Here is a 23,952-nt window from a genome sequence, read left to right as displayed (position 1 = left end):
GCACCTTGAATCCCAGAGAATCCCAGTCCAGTCTGCTGCTCCAGTCTGTCACAGTAGCTGGCTCCTTTTTCTTTTTTTTGGAGCGTGGATCTGTGTGACGTGTTTGTATGCGGGCAGCAGGCTATGTGTGTTGGTATGTGGCCGATATGTGTGTGTGTGTGTGTGTGTGAGTGCATCACGCACGGGAGGGAACAAGTTTCAAACAGTGAGGTCAGAGCTAAGATAGGGGGCGGGATCAGAGCCAGCACAAGTTCTTCCCTGGCCAAATGTCTGAACCGTTCCAATCCCTTTCTAGTCTTTCTCCTGGGTGCACACACTTGCTACGAGCCTTTGACAACAACCCAGTCTGACATGACAAAATTAAGAGTTTGGATGATCTGAATAAGAACTGATTGACACACACACACACACACACACACATTCAGACACACACACACGGTTTTAGCCTGTCAGCATGCAAGGTCAGGCGCGGCCAGGGGCGATGTATTTTTGAAGAACATAAATGTGAAAAGTAAATATGAAACCGAAGAAGGTCGAGCTTCTCTGAGCTTGGTTCGAAAAACTCTAACAGGAAATCTTTGACAGGAGCTCGGCCTCATGAGGCAGCGCGCATGAATCCACAGCTAACAAGCAGAGCAACAATAACAATTGAGCTGCTTCAGATCATTGCTTACTAGTGACACATTTATTAGTTTTGATCCATCTGTATTTGTTCACATTTACACACATCAACACGACTATAGCAAAACTACTTTTGCTAGCGTTTGGAACACACCTTCAAAGTTATGGGCCACAACTGCAAAAATACATGTCTAATCAGAATGGAACACCAGGTCCTACTCTAATTCCTGGAGGCAAAGTTTGGTAAAACTACCTGCATTCATGCGATGATCCTGTCTGTCCTCACCGCCAACTATTGGGTCTCAATATGGACGTACACTGCAGGTGATCCAGGGTATTTTTGCACGTGATAAATTAGTGTTTGAATCAGTATTTTGAAGTCACTCTCGCAACATAAATTCTCCACAGCTTCCACCGAAAGAGATGTTTGTTTAAAATGTGCCACACAAAAAGAATGTTTACATGGGATTCTTCTTCTTTTTTTTTTTAATGAATGTGCCATATTATGGAAAAACTATATAACTTATGACATTTTGACAAGAAGCCTGCCTTGTTTGATGGGTGTGATATTGACATGACTTGCACAAAGTAATTGTCACAGCTTCAGAACAGGCTTCGCAAGCCACATGATTGTTTAATGAAATCTTAATTTAGCTCGAGTGTCGTGCATCACTACATAAAACAAGCCTCCATCTAAGGTAATGTGGAGAGGATGGATCCCCAAACTGAACTGGACGCCCCTTCCAGCAGGGAGCGGCGTAGAAATCTGATGTCACGCAGAGATTAAGAGAAGGTAGTCGTTTTGGGATCTGCAGTGCTTGGAGGCAAATCATTGATAAAACAAGGATATTTTTCCTGCTTTTTTTTCTTGCCAGCATGTGGGTTTTATTAGCATGTTTCCCTCATAGCTCTTCGACTGAATGTGGACACACACCCTCGCTCCTACAGACGCCAGAAGCATGTTTGATCAACCTGCGTCAGCACCGTGGAGGAGAGCGGATGTTTCAGGGAGACGGACATTAAATGTTTGGATCTGCTCAGTTTCACCTCAAATTGCCGTCACATCCTGGACCACGTCCATGTGACGACGCAATCCCTAAAATTCTGATGATGATTTTCCAGGCTACTTGTCAATTTGAGGTCGATGGAGTGTCATTTACACAGGTCTCATGACAGCAACAGCAAACACGTTGTTGTGAGACGTAACTACACAAAACACAAACGTCAAATCACACTGCTGGCTTTAAAGATATAAGAACTGTGTGACATTTGTTTTAAGCTGTGGTGATACACCCCATGTTATTTGTGTCGTATCACAATTATAATTTTGCATTTTTATTCATAATACTTTAACGCTTTATATATACAAAATGTTTTTCATTGTCCTGCAAAGTAAATAAATTTTACCTACGTATAATTACAAAAACAATAATAAGATAAATATTTTTAAAAGTACTGCAATACAAAATGAAAAGGCACATTTGCTCAGTAATAGCTGCAGTCACTCTAGCTCAAGCATTTTCTCATATTTTTTGGCGAAGAAGCTGCCATGCAGTCGTGGCTCGTGAACACGTAACAGCATGTACCGTAGTAAAAAGGCTCAGTGTCGACCCGTGATTCATTGGGCTGCCATCTGCTCGCATGACGACACTGTTTGGGGGGGTCCTCTGATTTGGGAACTGGGTGGCTGACAGACTTTTAGAGACACATGCACGCAGTGAGAGAGAGAGAGAGAGAGAGACTGAGTCATGTAACGGAGAAAGATTAAGGTATGCAGGCATGCAGAAGCAAACCACTCCATAAAATAATATAGATTTAATACATTGGAAGTTGTGGCTGCTTCTGTTGTATGGAAGCACAATTATACAGAAAAGAAAACGACTGAAAAAATATAATCATATCTAAGAAATAAACATCAATATTAAAACTAGCAGCAGCATAAAAGAAAAATATAAATGATAAATATAATAAATAATAAAAAGCTTTACTTTGAAATAATTCTATCAGGGTTTCAACACTGCCACAATGCGGTAATCATAACCGCTTCAAGTTCGAAATTATACGTGAATTTTTTTTTTTTTATCACCATTTACATTTATTTTAAAAGACTGTCCAGCTTAGTTCGATGAAAAATGTCAGATTTTTCAGAGATTGATTTGCATAATTGAGCCAGGTCCTCCCTCTAGTGGCCAGAAAGCAGAGCGTTCATGCGCGCCACCATGTTTATTTTAAAATGTTTCTCGTGTTTAAAATAATGTTTGATTGAGTCCTTCGATTGAAAAGAAGTAGTACATTGAGTTACATGCAACTGGAGGGCGAACATCACCAGCACAGTCACTGCTTCCACCAACACATCACAAGTCTTTATGGTGGTCTTTCCCCTCTCTTCGTGCTTTTCTTTATAGTCCGATCCATGTGATGGTGCGATTTACATCAAAGCTGCTGGTTTAGAATACACACAGAGCCGAAGTGGCATAGGCTGCTGCTGTCTTTAGAAATCAATGAGGCTCTGCAGGCGATTGGGGAAATCAGTCATGCTGAAAACATGGAGTACAGCAGTGACGCACACAGCCGCCTGCCAGCCGCAGCCACACAGACCCTATTGACTGATGCCTGTGTGCTTGGGGTGTGTGTTGGGGGACCTCTGACACTGACAACCCTTTGTGGTAACTTGACCTAACCTGACACATTGTCTTCTGCTCGGCCAGTTTACTCCACTAACAAAACATGAGCTGAGCAGCCTCCTTATAAACGCCTCCTGAACTTATCTCTGAACGCGCCGCTATCTCTAACCACGTATGCCCTATCATGACTTCCCCACCCTCAGCCAGGGTGACTCTCTTTTGCAAATTATCTCCTCATGCCAGTCGGTCTACCATTGTGTCAGTTTCTCCATGCTTTTGTGCAATATTTACAAGAAGCTGTCTTCCAGTCCTGGAGGCTCAGCTTGTCAAACAAGACGCGCCATGAACGGAAAAAGTCCATCTGAGGTGGTTAAGATGGACGTACAGCAGGGGTTGGTGCCCCCAAATATCTCACCTGATCCCAGCTGATAGGGGCTCCTCAAGCCTACAACCCCGGCAGTCCAAGTTAAGGGCTGCAAGTGAGTGGGAAAGCGACATTGTCAGATGATCCTCAAGAACTAAATCACCCAATGTATTGTAGGTTGCAGAACCTTTTACAAGCAGGAATAAGATAAAAAGATGCTACTAGAAGTGTTACTGAGAAGTTCTGCAGTTCCTCGCTATAGAAAACTTGCTCAAGGGTTTAAAATTCACCATTTACCTACTTTAAATTGACAAGAGCTACATCTTAACGTCATATAAACTGATTCAATTCAATGGTGAAAGTGAGTCAGAACAAAATAATACAATATATTAACAAGAACAAAATAAGAATTTGAGCAACTCACTTTGCCACTCAGATCTAGGGACAACTTGGCAGAGTTGTCAGAGGGGGGCGATTAATGACACCCTCACATGGGTAAAAGCTGTTTGAGTTTTATTGGGAACGACCGGCACCAAGTCTGGACTGGAGCAGTGACGCCAAGAGGAAGGATAAATGGTACCCCAGCACTGTTGGTACGATCCTGACTCGCGCTATTGTGAGGCACAACAAGGCCAACTGTTGTCTGCGCATCTGTGTGAAGGCACGGACGCATGACTGCGCAGAAAATACAAGAAATATTACACAGTAAAGTGCTATTACAGACCTTCACTTGGATAAAGGCAATCCAGATTTTACACTCACTCAAGAGACGTGTGCGGCCAAAAACGGTGGATTATCAGTTGACTGAAAATATGAGTCGTCATTATGTCTCAGCAAATTAAGGGATTTCAATGAAACTATTATAAGACTTTGGGATCAGGACAACAAACAGATGATTAAATATCGGTGGTGTTCCGGATCGCCCTCCGTATCCTGGAGTTTTTAGACAGACTCTGAATCCTTTTTTCCAGTTGGCGACAGACGAGCAAGCGGCGTGTTGTGGAAAATAGAAATAAAAAGTTATCTTGATGGGCGGACCTTCGTCACAGCGTATTGTTGGGAGCGAGGAAACACGATGTACAAATCAGGTAACAAGAATACAGGCTTGTTCTCCTTCTCCCCAGTGCACTTCTATATTTCTGGCTGTGGTTTCAATCTCCAGCTTTGATCTCCTCATATGATTCCAACAAGCTCACTGCTGGAGGAGTTTGGATGACACTTTCAAGGCACATGTCTTATGCCCAGAGTTCATAGCTCGCTGCCCTGCAAACAGCTAAGAAAGATCCTGATCAGCAGATTCTTCTCTAAATACAATAGTTGTTAAGTTTATTTATTTGGCTTTTTCCCCCTCCAAAAATAAAAAGACTTCCTTGTGTGTGCGCAAATCATTCTGTGTCTGCTGCTATTTTTTAAGCGCATAATCTTATATAACAGTTCATCCTGAGGGGATGTTATGACCACCGATGCAACATTGAGTTTCAATGCAAATAAAAATGTTTGAAACCGAGTGCTCATAAAGACAAAATCACATTTTGTTGAAAAAAAAAAAAACTAAACAAACTCTAAACAGCCGCAAAAAAGATCTTCAGTGACGTTGCTCCACAAGAAACCAATGCAGCTGTCGCCACATCTTCAATCCTCCAATGAAACCCCAAAAGTTGTGAATCACATGACAGTCACACCGTGCTCATCATGGAGACAACAGCGTGGCTCTGGGTCATAGCGCTCAAAGCAGGAAGATCAGCAAAGACTCACAAATCAGATGTGATGACAAACACGCAACTTCTGCAGCAGTATTTAGAAACATCTTAAGAGTAACCGATCCAAAAATATCGGGACACGGAAGCGACAGACAGATACATACCCGATGCATGAGTGCCTGCGAGTGGAGCTGCCATGCATCTTCCTGGAGAAGCGGGTATCTTTGTTCATCATGCCGCTGGATCGTTCAATCAAAGTACTTGCTCAGAGGTCGATGCAAAAACTTTGGTTGATGTTGGAGAAACTCCTGTCACCTCATGCTCTCATGAATGAACAAGAAGGGCCATTCTAAGCTGCTTTGCTTCCACTATTTCTGAGTAGTAATGATGCATTAAAGATATGTATTACAGAGCAGAGCTGCCTCAAAAGGTAGGTCATATCAAAGCAATAGAACATCAGTAAGCCTCCTCCGTCTCTCACTCTCCTCCTAAACTCCTGAAGGTGTTTCAAGTGGCTCCAACAAGGTTGACAGAGAGATGTCCATAGGTATGACACCCCTCCGCCAGAGTGCTATAATCCCATCAGATGCTCCCTGGAGTGGGCCGTCCCATGCAGTCGCTGTCAGCCATAAACGATGAGCGCTCTCTGTTCACTTCTCTCCTGAGAGTGGGGGGACCAAACTCGCGCTTAAAACAACAAACAACACTATCTTTTTTTAGAGGGAGAGAGCGAGAGAGTGAAAAGGGGTGGGGTGCTGAGCGGACGAGAGAGACCAAGTGAGGGAGCAAACTGGGTGCAACGGGACTGAGGCGACGCTGACTGACAGTTACCGCAGGAAACAGTGTTGAAGTGATGTCATCCAAACACTTACACAGAGTATACTTTATGTTAGCATGCTAGCTTCCCCCTCAAAAACAAATGCCGTTAGTGTGCTGTTTATTTTTCAACCGTGTATTCATGTTAGCAGTCTGCCTCCGAGGCACAGCTGCACCGTTGTCAATCAATACTTCAATACTTTTTTTTAATGGTGACTCACTTTTCTGGTTAATATTGAGTTCTCAGCTCACACGATGATCCATATTATCTGCAAAATGTCCTTGTGAAAATGAGAAAAACTTTGTTTCTTTATAAAAATGTGCCGTAAGCCACTTAATACTCAATAATAATATGACACAACACCCAATGCTGGGAGCACAGTGGTGACTATAAGAACAGCCAAAAGTTGTAGAACTGTCAACATTATTACCTAAGTACACATAACATTATTCAACACTCCGAAAATAAAAGAATTAAAATAAAATATAAATAGATACTGTTGCAAAAGTTACATCGCAGGATTTCGTTTCCATTTTCTGACTGCGTTTTATTGCTTACCAGAATAAATGGAATTCTGTGCTACTATCTCATCCACTAGCTTCTTGACAACCATTGCCAACTGGATCGTACTTTTCCAGATCATTCATCTTCTGGGTCAATGCGTATTCTTTTTTGTTATTCAAGTGGAGCTTCTGCTGAGGTTCCATTTCCAGCGTTCCCTACCTCTTCTTTTGATCTTATTTCAATTCTTCCTGATGGTATTTTTGCCCTTATTAAGGTCTGTCAGTACTACATTTTGACATTCTGGATAATAGTACTGTTATTAATGACCCTGGTCAGCGGCACCAGACGGAACACCTTCACCAGCTCATTGATATGTTACAGAATAAGGGAGAAAACAGACGCCACGACATACAGCATACACATCACAAACTTATGAACAGTTTCTTCTCCATTAAAAATCCATAGAAAATCCCCCCGAAACGCACGCTATTTATGACAACAAACAAAAAGGAAGCCTGCGATTCCTTGGACTTGACTTTTCAATAACTTTGATACCGTGAATACAGATCAAGTTGAAATGATTTCCTGTTTCACCCGAAAACATGTTGCCCGTGCAATCGTGATTCAAATGCGATCTATTGACATGCAGGTCTTCGCTTGTCCTGCCAAAGCCTGACAGCAATATCCGTTTCAGTCAATCCCGAGGAATGCATCCCAAATTTAAATAGAGTTCAGGACTAGGATGGATAATAATCTGGAGTTAGAGAGTGCAGTTCAAGTTGGAGCAGGGAGATGGTTTTGAAAGCCTCTGAGGCTCAAGCAAGCGAGGACATCAGCAGCATTATGACGTTCCAACTCAAAACTATGACTGAAGAGTAAATGGTCAACAAGCCTAGCATACAACAATAATTAACTGGCTCAAATAACACATATTAATCTGGTAAAAAGTTTGAAAAAGTTGCCAGGAACAATTCCAGATACACCACATTATACAATGTGATGTCATGACTGAAGCATCCAGACTAAATGAGATTGCGCTGGTGGAAAGAAAATTGAATTAAAAAAATGGAAAAAACAAAATATATTTTGCGATCTTTATGTAGCCAAGAGTTCTCATGTGTTTGCATTAGTATCCCAACGTAAATTTTGTGGCGTCAAATATTAAAGCGTGATTAATCGCGATTAATGGATTATAAAACCACAAATTATTTAGATAACTGTGTTAATCACCCCTCATAATACACATGGCCTGTGACTTTCAGATGATTCAGTGAATGTTTATCAAATTTTACAGAGAATTTAGCCAATAAGTTATGCATATTTAAAACAGGAAAAATATCCACGCCCCCCAAGTGGCTGCCAGCATAGTGCATATTTGAACGAGACTCCTCAATAAAATAATTTTAAGGAGAAAATGAGCCCTAATGTGTAGCTGCAGTGGAAAGAGAATCTTCATCAAACTCGACACAGAGTGAAAATTCTTGGCCGTTTTCTAAATTTAAGTTCCAAGGACATTTATTTTCCACTGGCTTCTCCGTTTGTTTAATTCCTCCTCCTGAGCAGGCATCCTGCGATAACTCTCCACCGGCCGTTTATTTCAGCTCTTGACATTATGAGACACGGAACAAACCATTGAGAAAGACTCCTACAACTGTTCGACCTCCTGAGAGCTGCACACGATTGAAAAACTGGCCTAGTGCAGTATGAGTTTCCCCAATCAGCATACTTTGGCTACAAAAAGGAATTGTTACATTCGTACGGGAAAAAAACACGTTCATACGAGAAAAAATCCACATTCGTACGTGGGATGAGGGATGACAAGACACCACATTTCTCAATCGACAGAGCATTTAAATGTCCGTCCAAAGGGCCAAATGAAGTGAATTAACTGACATGCGTTTCAGACTTTGTCATCCTGGAGCTTCTCAATATGGTCTTCTGTCAGTCCGCAGCTTCTCAAGGGTTGAGTGCCATCGTGTCCATCCATTGAGAAGCAGGTGCTGTCGGAGCATCAGCTCAGCGGTCACCGGTCATCTCACATCTGACGTTTGAATGTGTTTTTTTCTCGTACGAACGTAATAATGATCACGTACGAATGAGATAATACATAAATAAAAATAGCGTACCATGGCAGTTTCTGTAAAATTCTGAATAAAAACGTACATAAAAAGTAACTATCACTAAAACTAGCTTCAATTAGCTTCTTAGCTTAGCTTGTTGGCAAACAATTTCTCAGACCGTCCGTTCGCCAGATGATTTCGGGTCTTTCAGACTGGAGCACTTGGATGCTTCATTTAAGAATTAGTCACTTATAAAGGTTCCACCAGTAAACTGTAATAGTGAGTTTGACTCACATTTGTAATTTGTCAGTAACTAGTCTGAAATCACCAGTTATTTTTCATCATGTTGACGACAAATGCTCTTCCTTATGGCCAGACTCTGTAGATGCAACCTTGGTGGGGTTTGAAGTTTTTTCTTTTTGTAGACGTGAACATCCTCCTGCTGCCTCCATCAGGGCAGAACATCCAATTTAGAAATAACCAGCATCATCAGAGAATGGAAATCCCTGTGAGGGTTTTTGATGAGTCCCCAGACAGAGGAGTATTTTGGGATGTGGATGTGCTGTACGATCGTCAGGCACATCAGTCTTTAAGACATCAGCATGTTGGAAAAGAGCTGAGCCAAAAGGCAAAGCTCTTGAGTTGATTTACATTCCTGCCCTCATCTGCCATCATGAGTTTTGGGTGGAATCTCAATGAGCTTTCATGTGGACTCTCCTTCCAGATATAAGAGGAGGAAGATCAGTCATCCAGGGGCAACTTTGCTCCTATCCAGATGCTTCCTGGACCGACACCCTAGAGAGGTGGTAAGTGTCCAGGGTCTATCGCCCACCACCGAGCCTGAATGGATCAGAACCGGGTCATGATGAGGCCTGAGAGAGTACTTCCACATACAGGTTGAGGGGCACTTTAAATGGGTTATGCTCCTTTACTCCTGCCTTTGGAAGACTTGGCTTCACATCAGTCACGCCATGTATCAGCCCAATGCCAGCTCTGTGTGTATAGACATCGATCCATGACAGTAAACATTACAGAGACGTCTTGCAAAATGAGCTTTTATAGTGCCTGTTACTTTTCCACAATAAGCTCTTCTTACGGGGTAGCTGCAGGCACAGCAGCGGGGATAAGATGTGGCTTTTTTAAAGGTCTTATTCATCCACGCAAACGTCTAAGGAACTGTTTGTTCATTCAAAGACAGCAAGGTCAGTTATGGTTTCAAGTATCACATGAGTAATGCCATGACATTGTTACCCATAAGTGATTCATCGCTGAGGCACATTTAGTGCAGGTCTGACGCTGTTTTGGCTCGTGTGAGAAGCTAAACAGCTGCAACCAGCTGTTCCGTCGGCAAACAAGAGAACAATAACCCCGGGTAAACTAAGTCAACATCCTGTAATCTGTAGGAAATATCTGGTGACACGCCGGCTGTCAAAAGAAGGTAATTTTGTTGCTGACAGACTGGAGAGCATGACGGCGTTGGGCCGCTAATCCTGCCAAAGCCAGGACGGCAGGGATGCCTGTGTTTACTGGAATGGCTCCAATCCTCATCACATATAAAGTCAATCGCTAACTTCTGAAGCCGACGCTGAATAAATGTCAATACGCTGACAAACTTGGTAAACATATGTGATGCCAACGGCACGAAGTGACACTTCCACCATGCAGGTTAGCGTGGTTCTATACCTGGGTGTGTGTGCCAGGGTGAAGCGGCGCCTCTGCAGATTGATGCTGCGGTTCATCAATAGCTTCCTGAAGATCTGGGGGGAGTTCCTGGGAGATCCTCCTGGGGAATCTTTGGGTGAACTCTTTGGGGACCCTCCTGGAGAGTTCGCCTTGGACCGGGACATCAGCTGGATGATGGGCAACCGAGACAGCAGTCTTCCTTGAGGCTTCACCTCAGTGTTCTCCTCATCCGAGGTATCAGAGCCCAAGTTGTTCATGGCTGACTGAGGACGGTCGCTTTGGTGGCAGACATCAAGAGTTGGAGGTTCGAGAGGGCATCAGTGCAGGCAGCTGACGTCCGTGGTTGTCTGTGTTTGTATTCCAGGGAAGGTTCTGCTGCTGATCCACGTGCGTGTCAGTGTCAAGAGATCATCCATAGAGAATTCCAAACATTCAAACGCAGCTTCTCACTAACACATGTATTCACTTGAAGAAGCTACTCTGACTCCATGTCCGCCTCTCAAGTCTATAATGAACGCCTGCACCGAACTCAAACAGAGTGGATGCACTCCTTCCCCCTCCCTCTCTCATTCTTTGTTTACATTTCTTCCAGTCCTTCCCCTCGTTCCAACTAAATATGGACACATGATTTAGAGGGAGGAGAAGGATGACGGATCATTGCTTCTTTTTCCTCTCACTAAACCTTCCCCCATTCAACCGCTGCAAATCTACAGCATATATATATATATATATATATATATATATAAATATATATATATATATATATATATATATATCAGCAACTTTAAACGGCCATCAATAATGACTTCCTTTCTGGTGAAAGCTGCTGGGCTCAGCTCTCTGCCGTGCTTCTTCCTGGCTCCGTGCACGGTCCTTTTCATTTTCCAATTTCCTCAGAAACGTTCACATGCAACCAGTGGATCAGGAAGAGTCACATGAAAGGCCTCCAATGATAACTGCTGAGGTAGATAAAAGCTACGGCGAGCATGAGTGCTGTCACGATGGCGCACCCTATCTGTGACCAGAGGCAACATCAGTCTCACCGTCACGCAACATCTTTGTGTGTTAAAGTGAGAAAAGGTTATGCTGCGATTAAAGACTCTGCTCACCACCAGTCTGGAGTAATCGAAATAACTCGGGGAGCTGGAGCATTTGACAGAAGATAAAACTTATGACCAGCAGCTGCTAGCGATGGAAGATCCAGTTTGCTTCGGTTGCACGGGTTTTAACTGTCTTTGGTGCAGCATGTACCTAAAAAGAGCCGACCGGGGCTGAAATAGCTCTATGAAAGTCAGAACCGTAACCAGTATTAAGCTGCTTCTACCACTGAAAGGGGACGCAACAAAGTAACAAAGGCCCTGACCCGGACCATAGGTTAACTTGAGACTGTCTCCGGTTGTTGGTGACAAATTTGTTTTGTTCGCGTCACATGATCAGAGAGCACTATTGTCACTTTGTCTCATACTCTCAACTTTTATTAATCCCCTGTACATGCTCTGTACACAACATAGCACAATAAATTGTAAAAGAGCTTAGAAACAATGTGAACAACGCAAGAAAATGCAGTTCAAGAAGAATCCTTCATTGTAAAGAAAACACAGGAAGTAATACCGTGCTAATACCAGGAAGGCCTATTGCCACAGTACCCAATGAGTACTTACCCAGACCGCTGGGTGGAAACACAGTTGCAGTACACTGTAGCGGCGTAAGGGCTTTCTAGTGAGGAGCGTCCCTTTATTATGTTTCAGAATTACCTTTCATTTTACAATTGGTTTTCAATAAACCACATTCTATTTTGGACTCCAGCCATTGAAGTTCTCTGAGACTTATTTTTTTTTTTTTTTACCTGTCTATTTCATGGCTAGTGTTCCTGGGAAGTCATAATCTACTTTCTACTTCATCTTGGGGTTGTGAGAGAGTACTTTGTGAGCTACAAAGGCCCAATAGTCATTAGTTATTAACACAATTACACAGCACTTCGGGGTAGATTGCTAAAGAGTGAAGTCGACAGGTTTCATATCCTTAGGGTCCAGATATACAAAGGTCTCAGTTTGAATGTACTGATTTAATCACAGAAACTAACAAGAAGATTGTGAGCATGTACCAAGATTGCACGTACAAATTAAAACTTGTTACCAGAGATGCAATGGGAACCGCAAAAATGAAGAGGTTTTTGTACATGAAGAAGAGGAGAATTGGTGAGAAACCTGTGAAAATCTTTCACCTATTCAAGTGTCTCACTGCCATCACTTCAACTAAGCGTGTACAAATAAACACCAATACAGACATCCATGTATTTCAGGCACATGATAAATCTCTTTCCCTGTACAAAATAAAATGCACATTCATTGCACTGAACTGACTGTTTTGGACCTGTATACACTTGCAAAAGCTGATGCCACACACAAATTTAAATACAGAAAAAAGCCATAAAGCTGCAGACGTTTTGGCAACAGCTGCTTAAAAGCATCGTGGAAACAATAATAAACGTGTTGCCAGTCTGATCTGTTGTTGTGAAAGTTGTGCAAACAGAAGGACGGTCGACGCCTGAGGCAGCGCATTTCGCTAAATAAATATGCTTTATCTAACAAACTATTGCAAATGAGTTTGCCAGGTCGTCTCAGTAGGAAGCAGTGGAAGTTTTGGAATTTACTCACGGGGATTCGGCGATGTAAAATGAGACCCCCTGATGGTCGTTCAGAGCCGGGGGTCTGTAGGAGAGCCGGGGCAGCTGCAGGGAGCCCGAAAACTCTCTCTTGACCGTGTATCTGTCTGGGATGAAGCTGCAGGCCGACAGTGAAGAGTCCCATTGTCTCTGCAAGGAAGAGGAAGCAGGTTGATCAAGTCATGTTTCCCACCTGAGATTATTCAACTAATTCAATGAATTCAATATTCTCCAGAAATTATATCCACTTAAAATCCCAGAGAGCCGGCATCAGACATGTGGGATCGAAACAGATGGACGGAAAGATGATGGACAGTTTGCTACAGTGGCACATGGTTCTGGTGAGTTCGATAATAATGAACTCACTTTAGCCTCTTAGAAAGACACTTGACGATAAGATTTCAAGGCTGTTCTGTGCAGAAATGTGACCAAGCTTGAAAACCATCCACAGCTTTATTTTTAGAAGCTTTATCAGATTTTTGGTCCTGAGACCGACGCATCATTACATAGGACACAACAGGCAGTTCTCACAGTCAGACACTGTTTGCAATCTAGCTAGTGGGGTTTGTTCGTTTTAGCGTCAGAATGAAAGATTAAAGTCCTAGTTTTTCGCTATCTGTGAGTGACAAACACCTCCAACTCAAAACAGCTCAATTCCTCAGCATACAACTCTTCTGCACCTCATGTATTCAGATGAGCCAGTGTGGGTGACAACAAGGATCAATCAATAGAACGTACTGCACATGCATGAGCTCGGTAAGAGCTTCTGTAAATGTACGACCCACTTTTTCCCGCTCACTGTCACAGTGTGGCATGTGTTCGATCAGTACTGTCTTCCAAACACAGCAGATTATCAAACCTTCCGGACCTTCAAAAATGGTCGACAGCAGTTATGATTAGTGGAATTATAATTTTTCACCATCTCAAACTAAACCAGGAAACCTCATGGACAACTCTAGTAAGATGAGGGAAGCCTATGACAGGGGAATTACTCTACTTTTCTCAGGAAAAATGTTGAAATAAATAAAAGAATATTAGTTATATTATTAGTTGTGATGTCTACAAATGGAGTGATGAACAGTCCATGGATAGATTTCTTAGAAAAAAAAAAAAAATATATATATATATATAATCCTTCATTCTACTGTATAATTCAGATGAAGGATCAATTTTCAATTTTAAAAAACCCTACCTCTGAGAAGTCAAAGATTTTCGATGAGGGACTTCGCCTCATGTCTCTGTTCCAACTACACGAGAGCTTTTAAATTCGAGCAGTCGGCACTCTTTTTTAGGGCAGATATAAAAACACGTTCCAAACTTCCTTCTGCTGTCACCGTCTCAAAACAGCCATTTCCTTATCAGGATCCTCAGCTGACATCGGGCCGGCAGCTCGAACGTTTGCCATATTAAAATGCTTTCAGCGCTCAGCGTTAAACTCAGTGCACTTGTGGTCTTTAGAGATGTTTGGTTAAGTCTTAACTGATGTGTGTTAATTACAGGAACCTGTGGATCCAGAGCCTCTGGTCGGACCAGACGCTTACAAGATCTTTAAAAACGATTACACAACAACAACAAAAAAAAACCGCAGTGACAGAGGGATATATATTTTATTGACCTTGCTGAGCAAAAGATGAGCACCCACAAAGGTGGCTGACTTATGAGCTAAATCAGCAAAGCTGTAAAAACGCAATACCAGTGGAATTCATGTTTGAAACAGGGGTATATGATAATAATATGGGAAATGGCGCTATCTAGTGGGGAGTCAGGAGAGTTGCGCTTAGCAGGAAAGAACCAAAACTGTCTTATGAAAGTAGATTATTAACCGCTTCAGGTGATAGTAGAATGGAAAACTCCATTTAAGTTTCCACCAATGGTTCCTGATTTAGCTCCACCCCTCAGCCACTTTTGTTCCCAACACAGATGGGAGGCTTGACACCCTGAAGAGGAAGACAACAGAGGTGATAAGTACACAACAGCTAAATGATTTTAGTTCGGTCTGAGCACCTTATATGCGTTGCAGACCACAGTGAAGAGAGAGGTCAGCGCGTCGGTCTCCAGAGTCTCGGTGTGCACCTGCAAGTGGGTGAGGAAACTTCAATGACATCATGAAAGTGGATAATCTGTAGACTTGAATCAATAAATCTAACGGATCTAAAAAGACTCACCAGCTAAACTCTTTATTTCAGCTTAAGACATATGATGTCAACTATGGCCGCAAATAAGATACTGACCCCGTTGATGAGAATCCAGGGCACATAGGTGTTAGGGGGCTTGACCGCACGAGTCCTCAGGGCGTTCTGGTGCATCAGCATGTTGCCCTGGGCCCCGTTGGCACAGTTCAAGACGGTTTGCCACTTCAAATTGGCACTGTACAAAGCAAGGCACTGCAGAATGGAGTGACAATACGCAAGGGTTTATTGGCTCACTCGTAAAATGGCCTTCCTACACATCATTGCATCGCATTGTCTGGGAATCACTCACACTCTGTGCTGCATTGACGACATTCAGGGACGTCTCCATGCAGTTGATGATCTCGAAGGCTTGGTCGGTCATGTTGAGCAAGCAAGCCTGAGCCGAGGAGGAAGCACAGAATCATCAGGTGCCTGCGCTCACACAACACCAAGTGTGAGTTGCTCTACCTCAATGACGTTTCCCCGACACTCTCCAGGGCCATGCTGGCAGGTAAACTGGTAACTGCCTCCAACAAGTTTCTCCTGTTGGATCATGGAGGAAATCACCAAAACAAAAGTCACACAATTGAAACAAATGTTCTTTTTCTGAAGAAAATGGACTCATTTCAGGTGAAAATACATGACAGATTAAAGAAAAATGTCTTGCTCTTAAATCCATTTCATGTATCAAGTCATTGCACGGAAACTTTGAGCAGTGAGGTCGGTTCTTGGCATTGACGTACCTTAGCGTTCCCATAAGGGATGAGGTTCACCGTGAGGATCTCTTTCAGCAAGACCCAGGTGGGGTAGAGATTTTGCGTGACAAATCTTCGGCAAGCAGGACAGAGACTCTCATAGCAAAGTTCCAACTGCACAGGTTCCGCAGTGCGAGTGAAGTTAATGTCACGACATTGTTCCACCACCTTTGAAGAAGTAAAGACAAAATCACAACACAAGCTAAGCCACTCTGTAATGTACAGCTGTCAAATGTGGACGAACCAATTTGACCGATGCCTTGTTTTAAGAAGTAAAGCAGCTATAATGTAATGATATATTAAAAATAGGAAGTTCATTCAGTTAGTATGTACATGGCTGAATAGGTTCAGCAAGTCTGGCTTTGTTGGTTTTTGTGAGAGAAACTGGATGAATGTGATAAAAGTGTAACACTCTACAAACTGTGGTGGAAGCAGGTGTAAAGACAATACCTTTCCAAGAAACTCACCCCACACTTGGTGGCCGACTGCAAAGACGAACACATCTCAGACGGAGGGATGCTACACGGAACTGCGCAGCTGCAGTGATGCCAGACGGCGACGAGAAGCAGGAGGGCAAACATGGTTTTCATCTTCAGCAGCAGTGAACGCTTCCACTTGCTCAGTGGAAATAACACCAAAACTTGAAGTCTTAAATACCATACTGGACTTCCACCCCACCCTCGTAGTGTTTCTTGAAGTCAGATTGGCTATGGGCCCATGACACGGACGTTTAATGTGTCAACCTATTTATTTAACCTTTATAGTAGAGAATTAGCTCTCATTCAAATGGCAGCCCTTCATCGGCCAGGTCGACCAACAGGCAGCGCAAAGGTCAGATCCAAAAACAAACAGATGCACAAGCATAAGCGCAAACAACATATTTAAAGAGTATAATTAACACAAAATAGACTGTGACATTTATGTAGTGTGTGAAGGATGACCGCAAACTAATGCCGGATTAGACCTTACTGACCAGTGTGTTTAGGGAAAGATCAAATTAGATTGCCCTCCAGCCAACATGTCAGTCACACGTGGAACGTTGTGTTATTTGTTACAATCCATGCATCTGCACTGAAAATAGCACTGAACAATGAGGTCTGTCACAGCCAAGTCAAGTGAGCTGATCTAGCAATATTAACATCTTCGAGGATCATCTCTCAGTATAGACACACCTGCGTCATTGAGTTTGAGACAGTAACATCTTGAAAGTGCATATCTTTCAGCCCAAATTTAAGACGATGAAATTTGTTTGTGCAGACGACTATAGCCTGTACGTGACTATAATAGTATCATCAGCATCGATGCATGTGTGAGTCAGTTGACATGCATGTTGTTGATCACACAACTTAAGAACAACAGAGCTAACAGAAGAGTCTCCGCCCTCACAGACAGTAAACAGACTAAGCAGTGGCTCCTGAACCAAGTCAGACAGTTCAAGTTCAAGGGAGAGTGCCTGTTCATTTATTTTTCTTCAGAGATCAAAATACTTTTTAATTTACAGGAATGTTTATGAGTGCATTTATATTTATTCCTTTATTTTCTTCAGCTATTTACCTGATGGGGTGGCTGGATGCTGCAGCCTACCCCAGTCACTGGGGACGGACAATGAATCACTATGATTCATGTATAATTACAGCGATGAATCCAAAAAAACAAGACTTTTATTCTCATGTAACAATATACACATGTAATAACCAATGTCTGCACTGAACTCAAACATCAGAGCGGATGCACTCCTTCTCCCTCTCTCTCCCATTCTTTGTTTTCAATTTCTTCCAGTCCCTCCCCTCGTTCCTACTAAGCATGAACTCATGATTTAAAAGGAGGACCATTGCTTATGTATATATATATATGTATATATATATATACACACACAGTGGTACCTCGGTTTTTGAACGTCCCGGACTTCAAACAAAAATTTCAAGATTTTTTTGCTTTGGATTTCGAATGGAAACCCAGAACTCGAACGCCCCCGAAAAAAGACGGAAAAAACATAATGTGCACGGACCAATCAGCTGACCCACGAAGCGCTTTATTATTGTCTGTAACGCAGCCTCTGTATGCATACGTGTCCCATTAGCTACATTTACTGACTGTTTTTCTTTTCATATTGAGGTGTAAAACCTTTCCCGTGTCCAGCTCGCGGACACGGGCACCTCTTCACTTCTGGAGAGACGTCACTCACTCGGCAACCCCTCCCACATGCAGCGGCCACACACATAGAGGAACAGTGCACCTGCAGCAGACACTCTACATTCACTCCTACAAAAGACTATTTTAAGGCTTGGAACGCGTCATTTCTTTTTCCATTCATTGTAATGGGAAAAATAGATTCAGATTTCGAACAAATCGCTTCTCGAACGGCCGTCTGGAACTGGATTGTGGTCGAGAAACGCGGTACCACTGTGCACTGTATATAACAAGTACTATTTGCATTTGATCATTGATTAAGAAAAAGTATAGTAGCTTTTGTCATGGCCTCACAAGGGCTGTATAAATACAGGGAAAGGGCCGCACGTGGCCCCCGCCTTTACTTTGCCCAAGTCTGCTCTACATGATGGAAAGCAGTAGAATGAGGTCCCTCTTTTGCCTTCTGCATGACAACTGTCACCTGCTGTTCCACTGAGTTCATTACAATCAAAAATATGCCAAATTTCATATGTAAAATAAACACGGGGCAATAAAATTGGGTGAGTATAAACACAACATAGCAGCGGATATTGGGAAATTGGGGGGAAAAAAAGTAAAGGTGAAATTGGTACGACATAGCTCTACCATCACTGACATATTAAGCTAAATTTTTATCGTAACTTCTTTCAAGGGTGATCTTTTTTTAAACGAGCAACCCTTGTGTAAAAGCTTACAACAAGAAAATGCCACAAATTACATTTTCATGGCTGGAAATTCGTTGGGAAACCAGCGATAATGAAATCTTTAAAAGACATGCGCACAAGTTAGCAGCAACTAGCAGGCGGTGCATTTCGCGCTAGGGCTGGGACCTTATCCAACTGTCCTCATTTGTGTTTGCATATGATGCTCCAGGCCAGACCATATAAATATAAATATTATTCCCCATACCCCCTCGCTACATTCATCAACTTAAATAATGAAAATAAAAACTTACAGGGTTGGTTGACGGTGTCACTCACAACTGGTTTGAAGTTAGCATCGGGGCTACATCGTTAGCCGTTCCTGAAAATTTCATATTTTTTTCCGCAAAAACCCCAAAGTCCTTCTGGAAAACGGATTGTTAAGCAGGTTCGGATACATTGCGAACACTAATGTTCACCCCAAACGGCTGCAGATGTAAATAAGCTGCGTTTCCTTTGTCAAACTTTAATTGAGTTTATGCAGCAACCAATCGGCGGAGGGGAACATGATGACGTCGACAATTCGCTCAGGCGCCCCTCCTGGTGGTGAGCACCGAAATAGCAACATCCAGCGTGGAGAGACAGCAATGAATAAATCAAATAAATAAGTTTATACGACGTATCAGAGGCAGGTAGCACTTAAACCAGTGGGCTCATGCAGTCAGACAGTTCTTCAAGGCTGTTTTTATGTAGATATATGATCAAGATCTGTCTGAAAATGTGTGCACTTTTTTTACATGTTTTATTTGATTTCTAGTGACAAGACCGACGCACCTTACCTTGGACACAACAAGCATTCTCACAGCCGAGACACTGTTCTTCACTGTTCTTAATCATGAGGGTTTGTTTCCCCAAATATTAAGGTCCCTGTCTTATTGAGTCATTTCTCCTCTTATTTTTCAGTTCAAACAACCACAAAAACTGAACAAAGCACGCCAAACCCAGTGGTATACTTCATCGAAACAATAACCACACACATTTGATCAAAAGACAAGCAGCTCTTGGGTTTATTTATGAGTTAAACCAACCAAAATATAACATCACAAACAGTATTTATTTCAGGAAAATTGTAATCAGTTTCTAACGAAAACCAAACTACATTCATAAGATGGGAAACGGCGCGCTCTAGAGGGTATAAGACGTATTGCGCTTAAAATAGATAAAGTGCGTCATTTAAAAATTATTCCCTTTCAGTGACAGACGGTATGATAAAAATTCAAATCCAAGTAAAGGGCCACACATGAATCGAGTCTCCCCTCAGTCTTTGGTGCAGTAACTTCTGAAGTGACTGCACTTGCCTCCGCAGGCCTCAGGCTTGGGTCCCTGAAATGGAAAAAAAATGGAGGTCAAAGGTCTGAAATAAGTAAACTACAGTCAAACGAATGAAATTGCGGTAGTGTGAGCACCTTATACATGTTGCAGACCAGAGTGAAGAGGGACGCCATTGCATCCTGCTGCAGTTTCTCAGTGTGGACCTGTAAATGCGCAACAATACTTCTGTGAAGTCATAAACGTAAGCAAATTGTGGATTTTTCAGAGAGTCCAACGCTTTGAATTTGGAATTTCCCCTCGCAAGACTAATAATAGGATCTTATCTTAAAATCATAAAACAAATACCGGTCAGTATTCAGCTTGCAATCTGCAGTTAAAGTTTTACTTTCAAATAAATCACTATTTTCAGTCTATTCCCTGCCTCGCACATGATACTGCCCAACAATAGCAAATTGTTATGAAAGTGAGAGGGTGCAGGTTGGAGGAAAATGAAGTCGTCGTTTTCTATGTTGCACCTTTGAAGTACTCTTTAAGAAAAACCTTTTGCGCCAGAAGTTCATGAAGAATCACATAAATAACAAACACTTGAGCTTGACGTGGCAATGAAGTCCACTTCTGACCTTTAACCTTCTAAACAACAAGACCGGACAAATAGAGGAATTGAGCTAGATCTATAAAAACGCTCCGTGGTTCCCGGAAAGTTCCACTAAAGTATTGCTGCTGAGTGGATGAGACACGGGAACCTTTCCTCCATCGGCACACCTTTGAGAGGAGAAACAAAAGTATGCTCCTCGATCGCCACATGACACTGACCCCATTGATGACGATCCAAGGCACATATTCGTGTGGTGGCTGCAGAGCGTCCGTCTTCAAGGCGTTCTGGTGCATCAGCTTGTTCCCTTGGTCTCCCTTCACGCAGTTCACCACGGCATCCCACCTTAAATCTGAGCTATAGAGTGCCACACACTATGACACAAAAGAGTCGGACATTATTAGAGGACTTCACAGTAACAAGTTGCTTATTATCGCTCACGCTCTCTGCTGCATTCACGACATCAACGGAACTTTCCATGCAGTAGATGATGTGGAAGGCTTTGTCTGTCATGTTGAGCAAGCAAGCCTGAGCCCAGGAGGAGAACAGAGAAGCATAAATCCACTACACTGCTCACATGATACTGTGAGAAGGAGCGCAACTCAACCTCTATCATGTTTCCCAGACACTCCTCCTCTCCATGCTGGCACTCAAACTGATAATGGTCCCCATCTGGCGTCTCCTGTTGGGACAAATCACAAAAAGAACAAAGAGAAAAAATAAGATTCAGTGTTTCTAATACATATAAGTATAGTTAATGATACCAGCGTGATTTAAGTTTCTTATCAAAATATATGACATCAAACTCAAAACTAAAACTGAAATGAAAGTTTTGTTTTAACATTCTTGGTCGAACTATAAACATCTTATATATTCAAAATGATAAAATATTGCTGTAAACATTTGTTTTCATGGCAGAAGCTGTGCATTCAATGTGTTCATCCACCTTCCTGTTTAAGTACATTTGCCTGCAGCAGTATAAAGAATTACAGATTCATTCTGTTGCAGAAGATGCTTTGTTGAAACAGATAAAATGCCTTGTGCTAAAAACTGAAAAACTTTTTGCTATCCCAGTCTGATGTCGTCGTGTCAGTACCTGAGCATTTCCATATGGCACCAAATTCACCGACAGGATGTCTTTCAGCAAGACCCAGGTTGGGAACAGCACTTCTGAGATGAACATCCGGCAGCCAGGACAGAGAGTCTCATAATAAAGGTCCAACTGCACTGGTTCTGCTGTGCGGAACAACTTTGTGAAGTTCGCTTCGAGACACGATCGCAACACCTGTGAAGACGGAAAGGCAGAATGAAAGATTTTTAAATAAACACGCATGCTCAAATACTGACAAAGACACTATCCAAGGTCATGAACAGCAGCACTTAACAGGAGCCGGTGTTTTATTGGGAGAGGAAGAAGGGGAAAGAAGGGAAACCGGATATGTGAGTGACAGAATTACAATGTAATAACAATATAATGACTTCCTAGTTACACAGGTGGTAAGAGCTACTGAGCGAGTATTTTAAGTAGTTGTCAACTAGGTTTTGGGTTGATAGTGAGTCAGAATCAGAATCAAATTTATTGCCATGGTCAATGGGGAAAGTGCTTTGGAATAAAGTGCTATCAATAAAATTAAATAAAATAATTCGTGGCTTGACCACGAATTCAACAGTCTGACGGCCGAGGGGAAGAAGCTGTTCCTGTGGCGGGAGTCGGTGTAATAACAACGTGATACTCGGAAAACTAAGATGAAAGCAGGTGCAATCGAGTAATAACAAGGTAACACAATGGAACTAAAGGCATCATTACACTCACCCCACAGCGGACGGCCGCCTCCAGCGACGAACACATCTCAGACGGAGGGTAATAACATGGAGTGGACGGAACTGCGGAGCTGGACTGAAGCCAGGCGGCGACCAAAAGCAGCAACGAAATCCTGACGTTCATCTTAGGTGCTACAGGACGCTCTGCTGTACTCAACTGGACGGAAACCGACAACTTGTTTTTAACAACGCCAACTAAATTTAAATACCACTCCAACTTCCGCCCCCGAGTGTTTCTTGGAGTCTAATTGGTTGTTGGTCACATGATCATGTGCGTCACATGTTCCCAAACACGGACATGAAACATCGCTGTCCTTAACCTTAATTCCTTCTGAGCTTTTTCTTGTCTGTTACATTGCTAATATATATATATATAGTACATAATAGAAAATGGAAATCATATCATCCTTTATATTTACATTTTCAGCATTGCATATATGCACGTAAACAAACTATTTGATTCTTTAAATGTTTTTTTTTATTCATAAAAACACTGAACAAATAGATTTTTTTAAATTTTTTGTTCAACCTATAATATAAAACATGCATTTTATTTTTCATATTTCATCACATTCACATGTGCTCCATTTTAACTGAAAAAGTCTTGTGACTTGTGACATACACCAGGATGTTCGTTGGAAGATGGATGAGTCATTAGTCACAGCATTCTGAGCCATTTCACCAAGGTCACCGTTCACTTTACACAAACTCACACTTCTTTACTTTATATGTAGAATAAAATCTTCCAAGTGCCCTGTGTTTCACCACAAATAGACACAATCTCTGATATCACTCGGAAACCAAACTATAACTAAAGTAACTGATATGCAGATCCTTAAAAAAGGAATCAAGAGCCAAAGAACACGACTGAAACTATGAAAGTCTGAAGGCTCATATTAAACACACCCTTTCACATAACTTGATAACATTCATAATGGCTCACCTTTAAATGTACTTAGTCTATTTATAGCTCCTATTTTACATTTGAAGCTCCTAATAGTTAAAAAAAACAAAACAAAAACTGACCTTCTGCAAGCTATTATGCTCCGTATCAAAGATCAATGGGCTCTGGATGAGTGACTGAATTATTTGGCTTTAGACAAAACTTATTTGTTCTCGTTTAAAGCACTGTACTGATACTGTGTGGAGGTTGTGTTAACGCTGAACCCGACCAGTAAAAGTGATTCACTAGGCAAGTGTTTTGGAACAGTGTCAACAATCCTGAAATGGCTCAAATAACAAGCAACATCACATGCTTTGATCTGCGACGTGTGTCGCTGCCTCATTGTTCATGTATGTTAATAATCAGTCTTCTTAAGCTGCAGATATACATATATATAAAAAAAGAACTCTGATGCCATAAAAACTTTTCACCTGGTGACTCTCACATGATTGCTCAGCAGCGCTGAGTCAGCAAAAATGATCCAGTTTTG

At 42.2% G+C, this 23,952-nt stretch overlaps 2 protein-coding genes across 5 annotated transcripts in view; both read right to left on the bottom strand.

Annotated features, from left to right (window-relative positions):
* The window catches only part of pde4ca (phosphodiesterase 4C, cAMP-specific a), a 43,955-nt gene extending 24,666 nt beyond the window's left edge, over nt 1-19,289 (bottom strand). For 2 of the 4 annotated variants that reach the window (XM_053884013.1, XM_053884014.1), the window contains exons 1-8: nt 19,089-19,289; nt 16,432-16,578; nt 15,953-16,132; nt 15,678-15,752; nt 15,520-15,606; nt 15,270-15,422; nt 15,043-15,111; nt 13,031-13,188 (exon numbers count right to left, since the gene is read on the bottom strand). In XM_053884013.1, the coding sequence (XP_053739988.1) occupies nt 13,031-13,188; nt 15,043-15,111; nt 15,270-15,422; nt 15,520-15,606; nt 15,678-15,752; nt 15,953-16,132; nt 16,432-16,554 (845 nt within the window). In that variant the 5' untranslated portion in view covers nt 16,555-16,578; nt 19,089-19,289. Of the gene's footprint in view, nt 1-10,373; nt 10,811-13,030; nt 13,189-15,042; nt 15,112-15,269; nt 15,423-15,519; nt 15,607-15,677; nt 15,753-15,952; nt 16,133-16,431; nt 16,579-19,088 lie in introns of those variants that run through there. The other 2 variants (XM_053884015.1, XM_053884017.1) reach the window with 2 other exon arrangements.
* A 523-nt stretch (nt 19,290-19,812) lies between these two features.
* LOC128769926 (gamma-interferon-inducible lysosomal thiol reductase-like) lies at nt 19,813-22,760 on the bottom strand. Its single transcript, XM_053884019.1, has 7 exons — nt 22,512-22,760; nt 21,795-21,983; nt 21,306-21,380; nt 21,140-21,226; nt 20,920-21,072; nt 20,241-20,309; nt 19,813-20,157 (listed from the first exon to the last, which is right to left on the bottom strand). The coding sequence occupies exons 1-7, from the start codon at nt 22,641-22,643 to the stop codon at nt 20,092-20,094; spliced, it is 771 nt and encodes a 256-aa protein (XP_053739994.1). The 5' UTR covers nt 22,644-22,760; the 3' UTR covers nt 19,813-20,091.
* Between the last annotated feature and the right edge of the window lie 1,192 nt (nt 22,761-23,952).

This window comes from Synchiropus splendidus, chromosome 13, assembly GCF_027744825.2.
Source record: "Synchiropus splendidus isolate RoL2022-P1 chromosome 13, RoL_Sspl_1.0, whole genome shotgun sequence".
Classification (NCBI taxonomy): Eukaryota; Metazoa; Chordata; class Actinopteri; order Syngnathiformes; family Callionymidae; genus Synchiropus; species Synchiropus splendidus.
The sequence above is the reverse complement of the archived record's forward strand: the minus strand, read 5'-3'. Positions and strand labels throughout refer to the sequence as shown.

Coding starts and splice junctions, on each gene's coding strand:
- LOC128769926 (XM_053884019.1), bottom strand. CDS start 22,643: ATGAACGTCAGGATTTCGTTGCTGCTTTTGGTCGCCGCCTGGCTTCAG. Junction 21,984..22,511: donor AGGCGGCCGTCCGCTGTGGG/GTGAGTGTAATG, acceptor CCGTCTTCACAG/GTGTTGCGATCGTGTCTCGA. Junction 20,310..20,919: donor CTTGGATCGTCATCAATGGG/GTCAGTGTCATG, acceptor GCGCATTTACAG/GTCCACACTGAGAAACTGCA.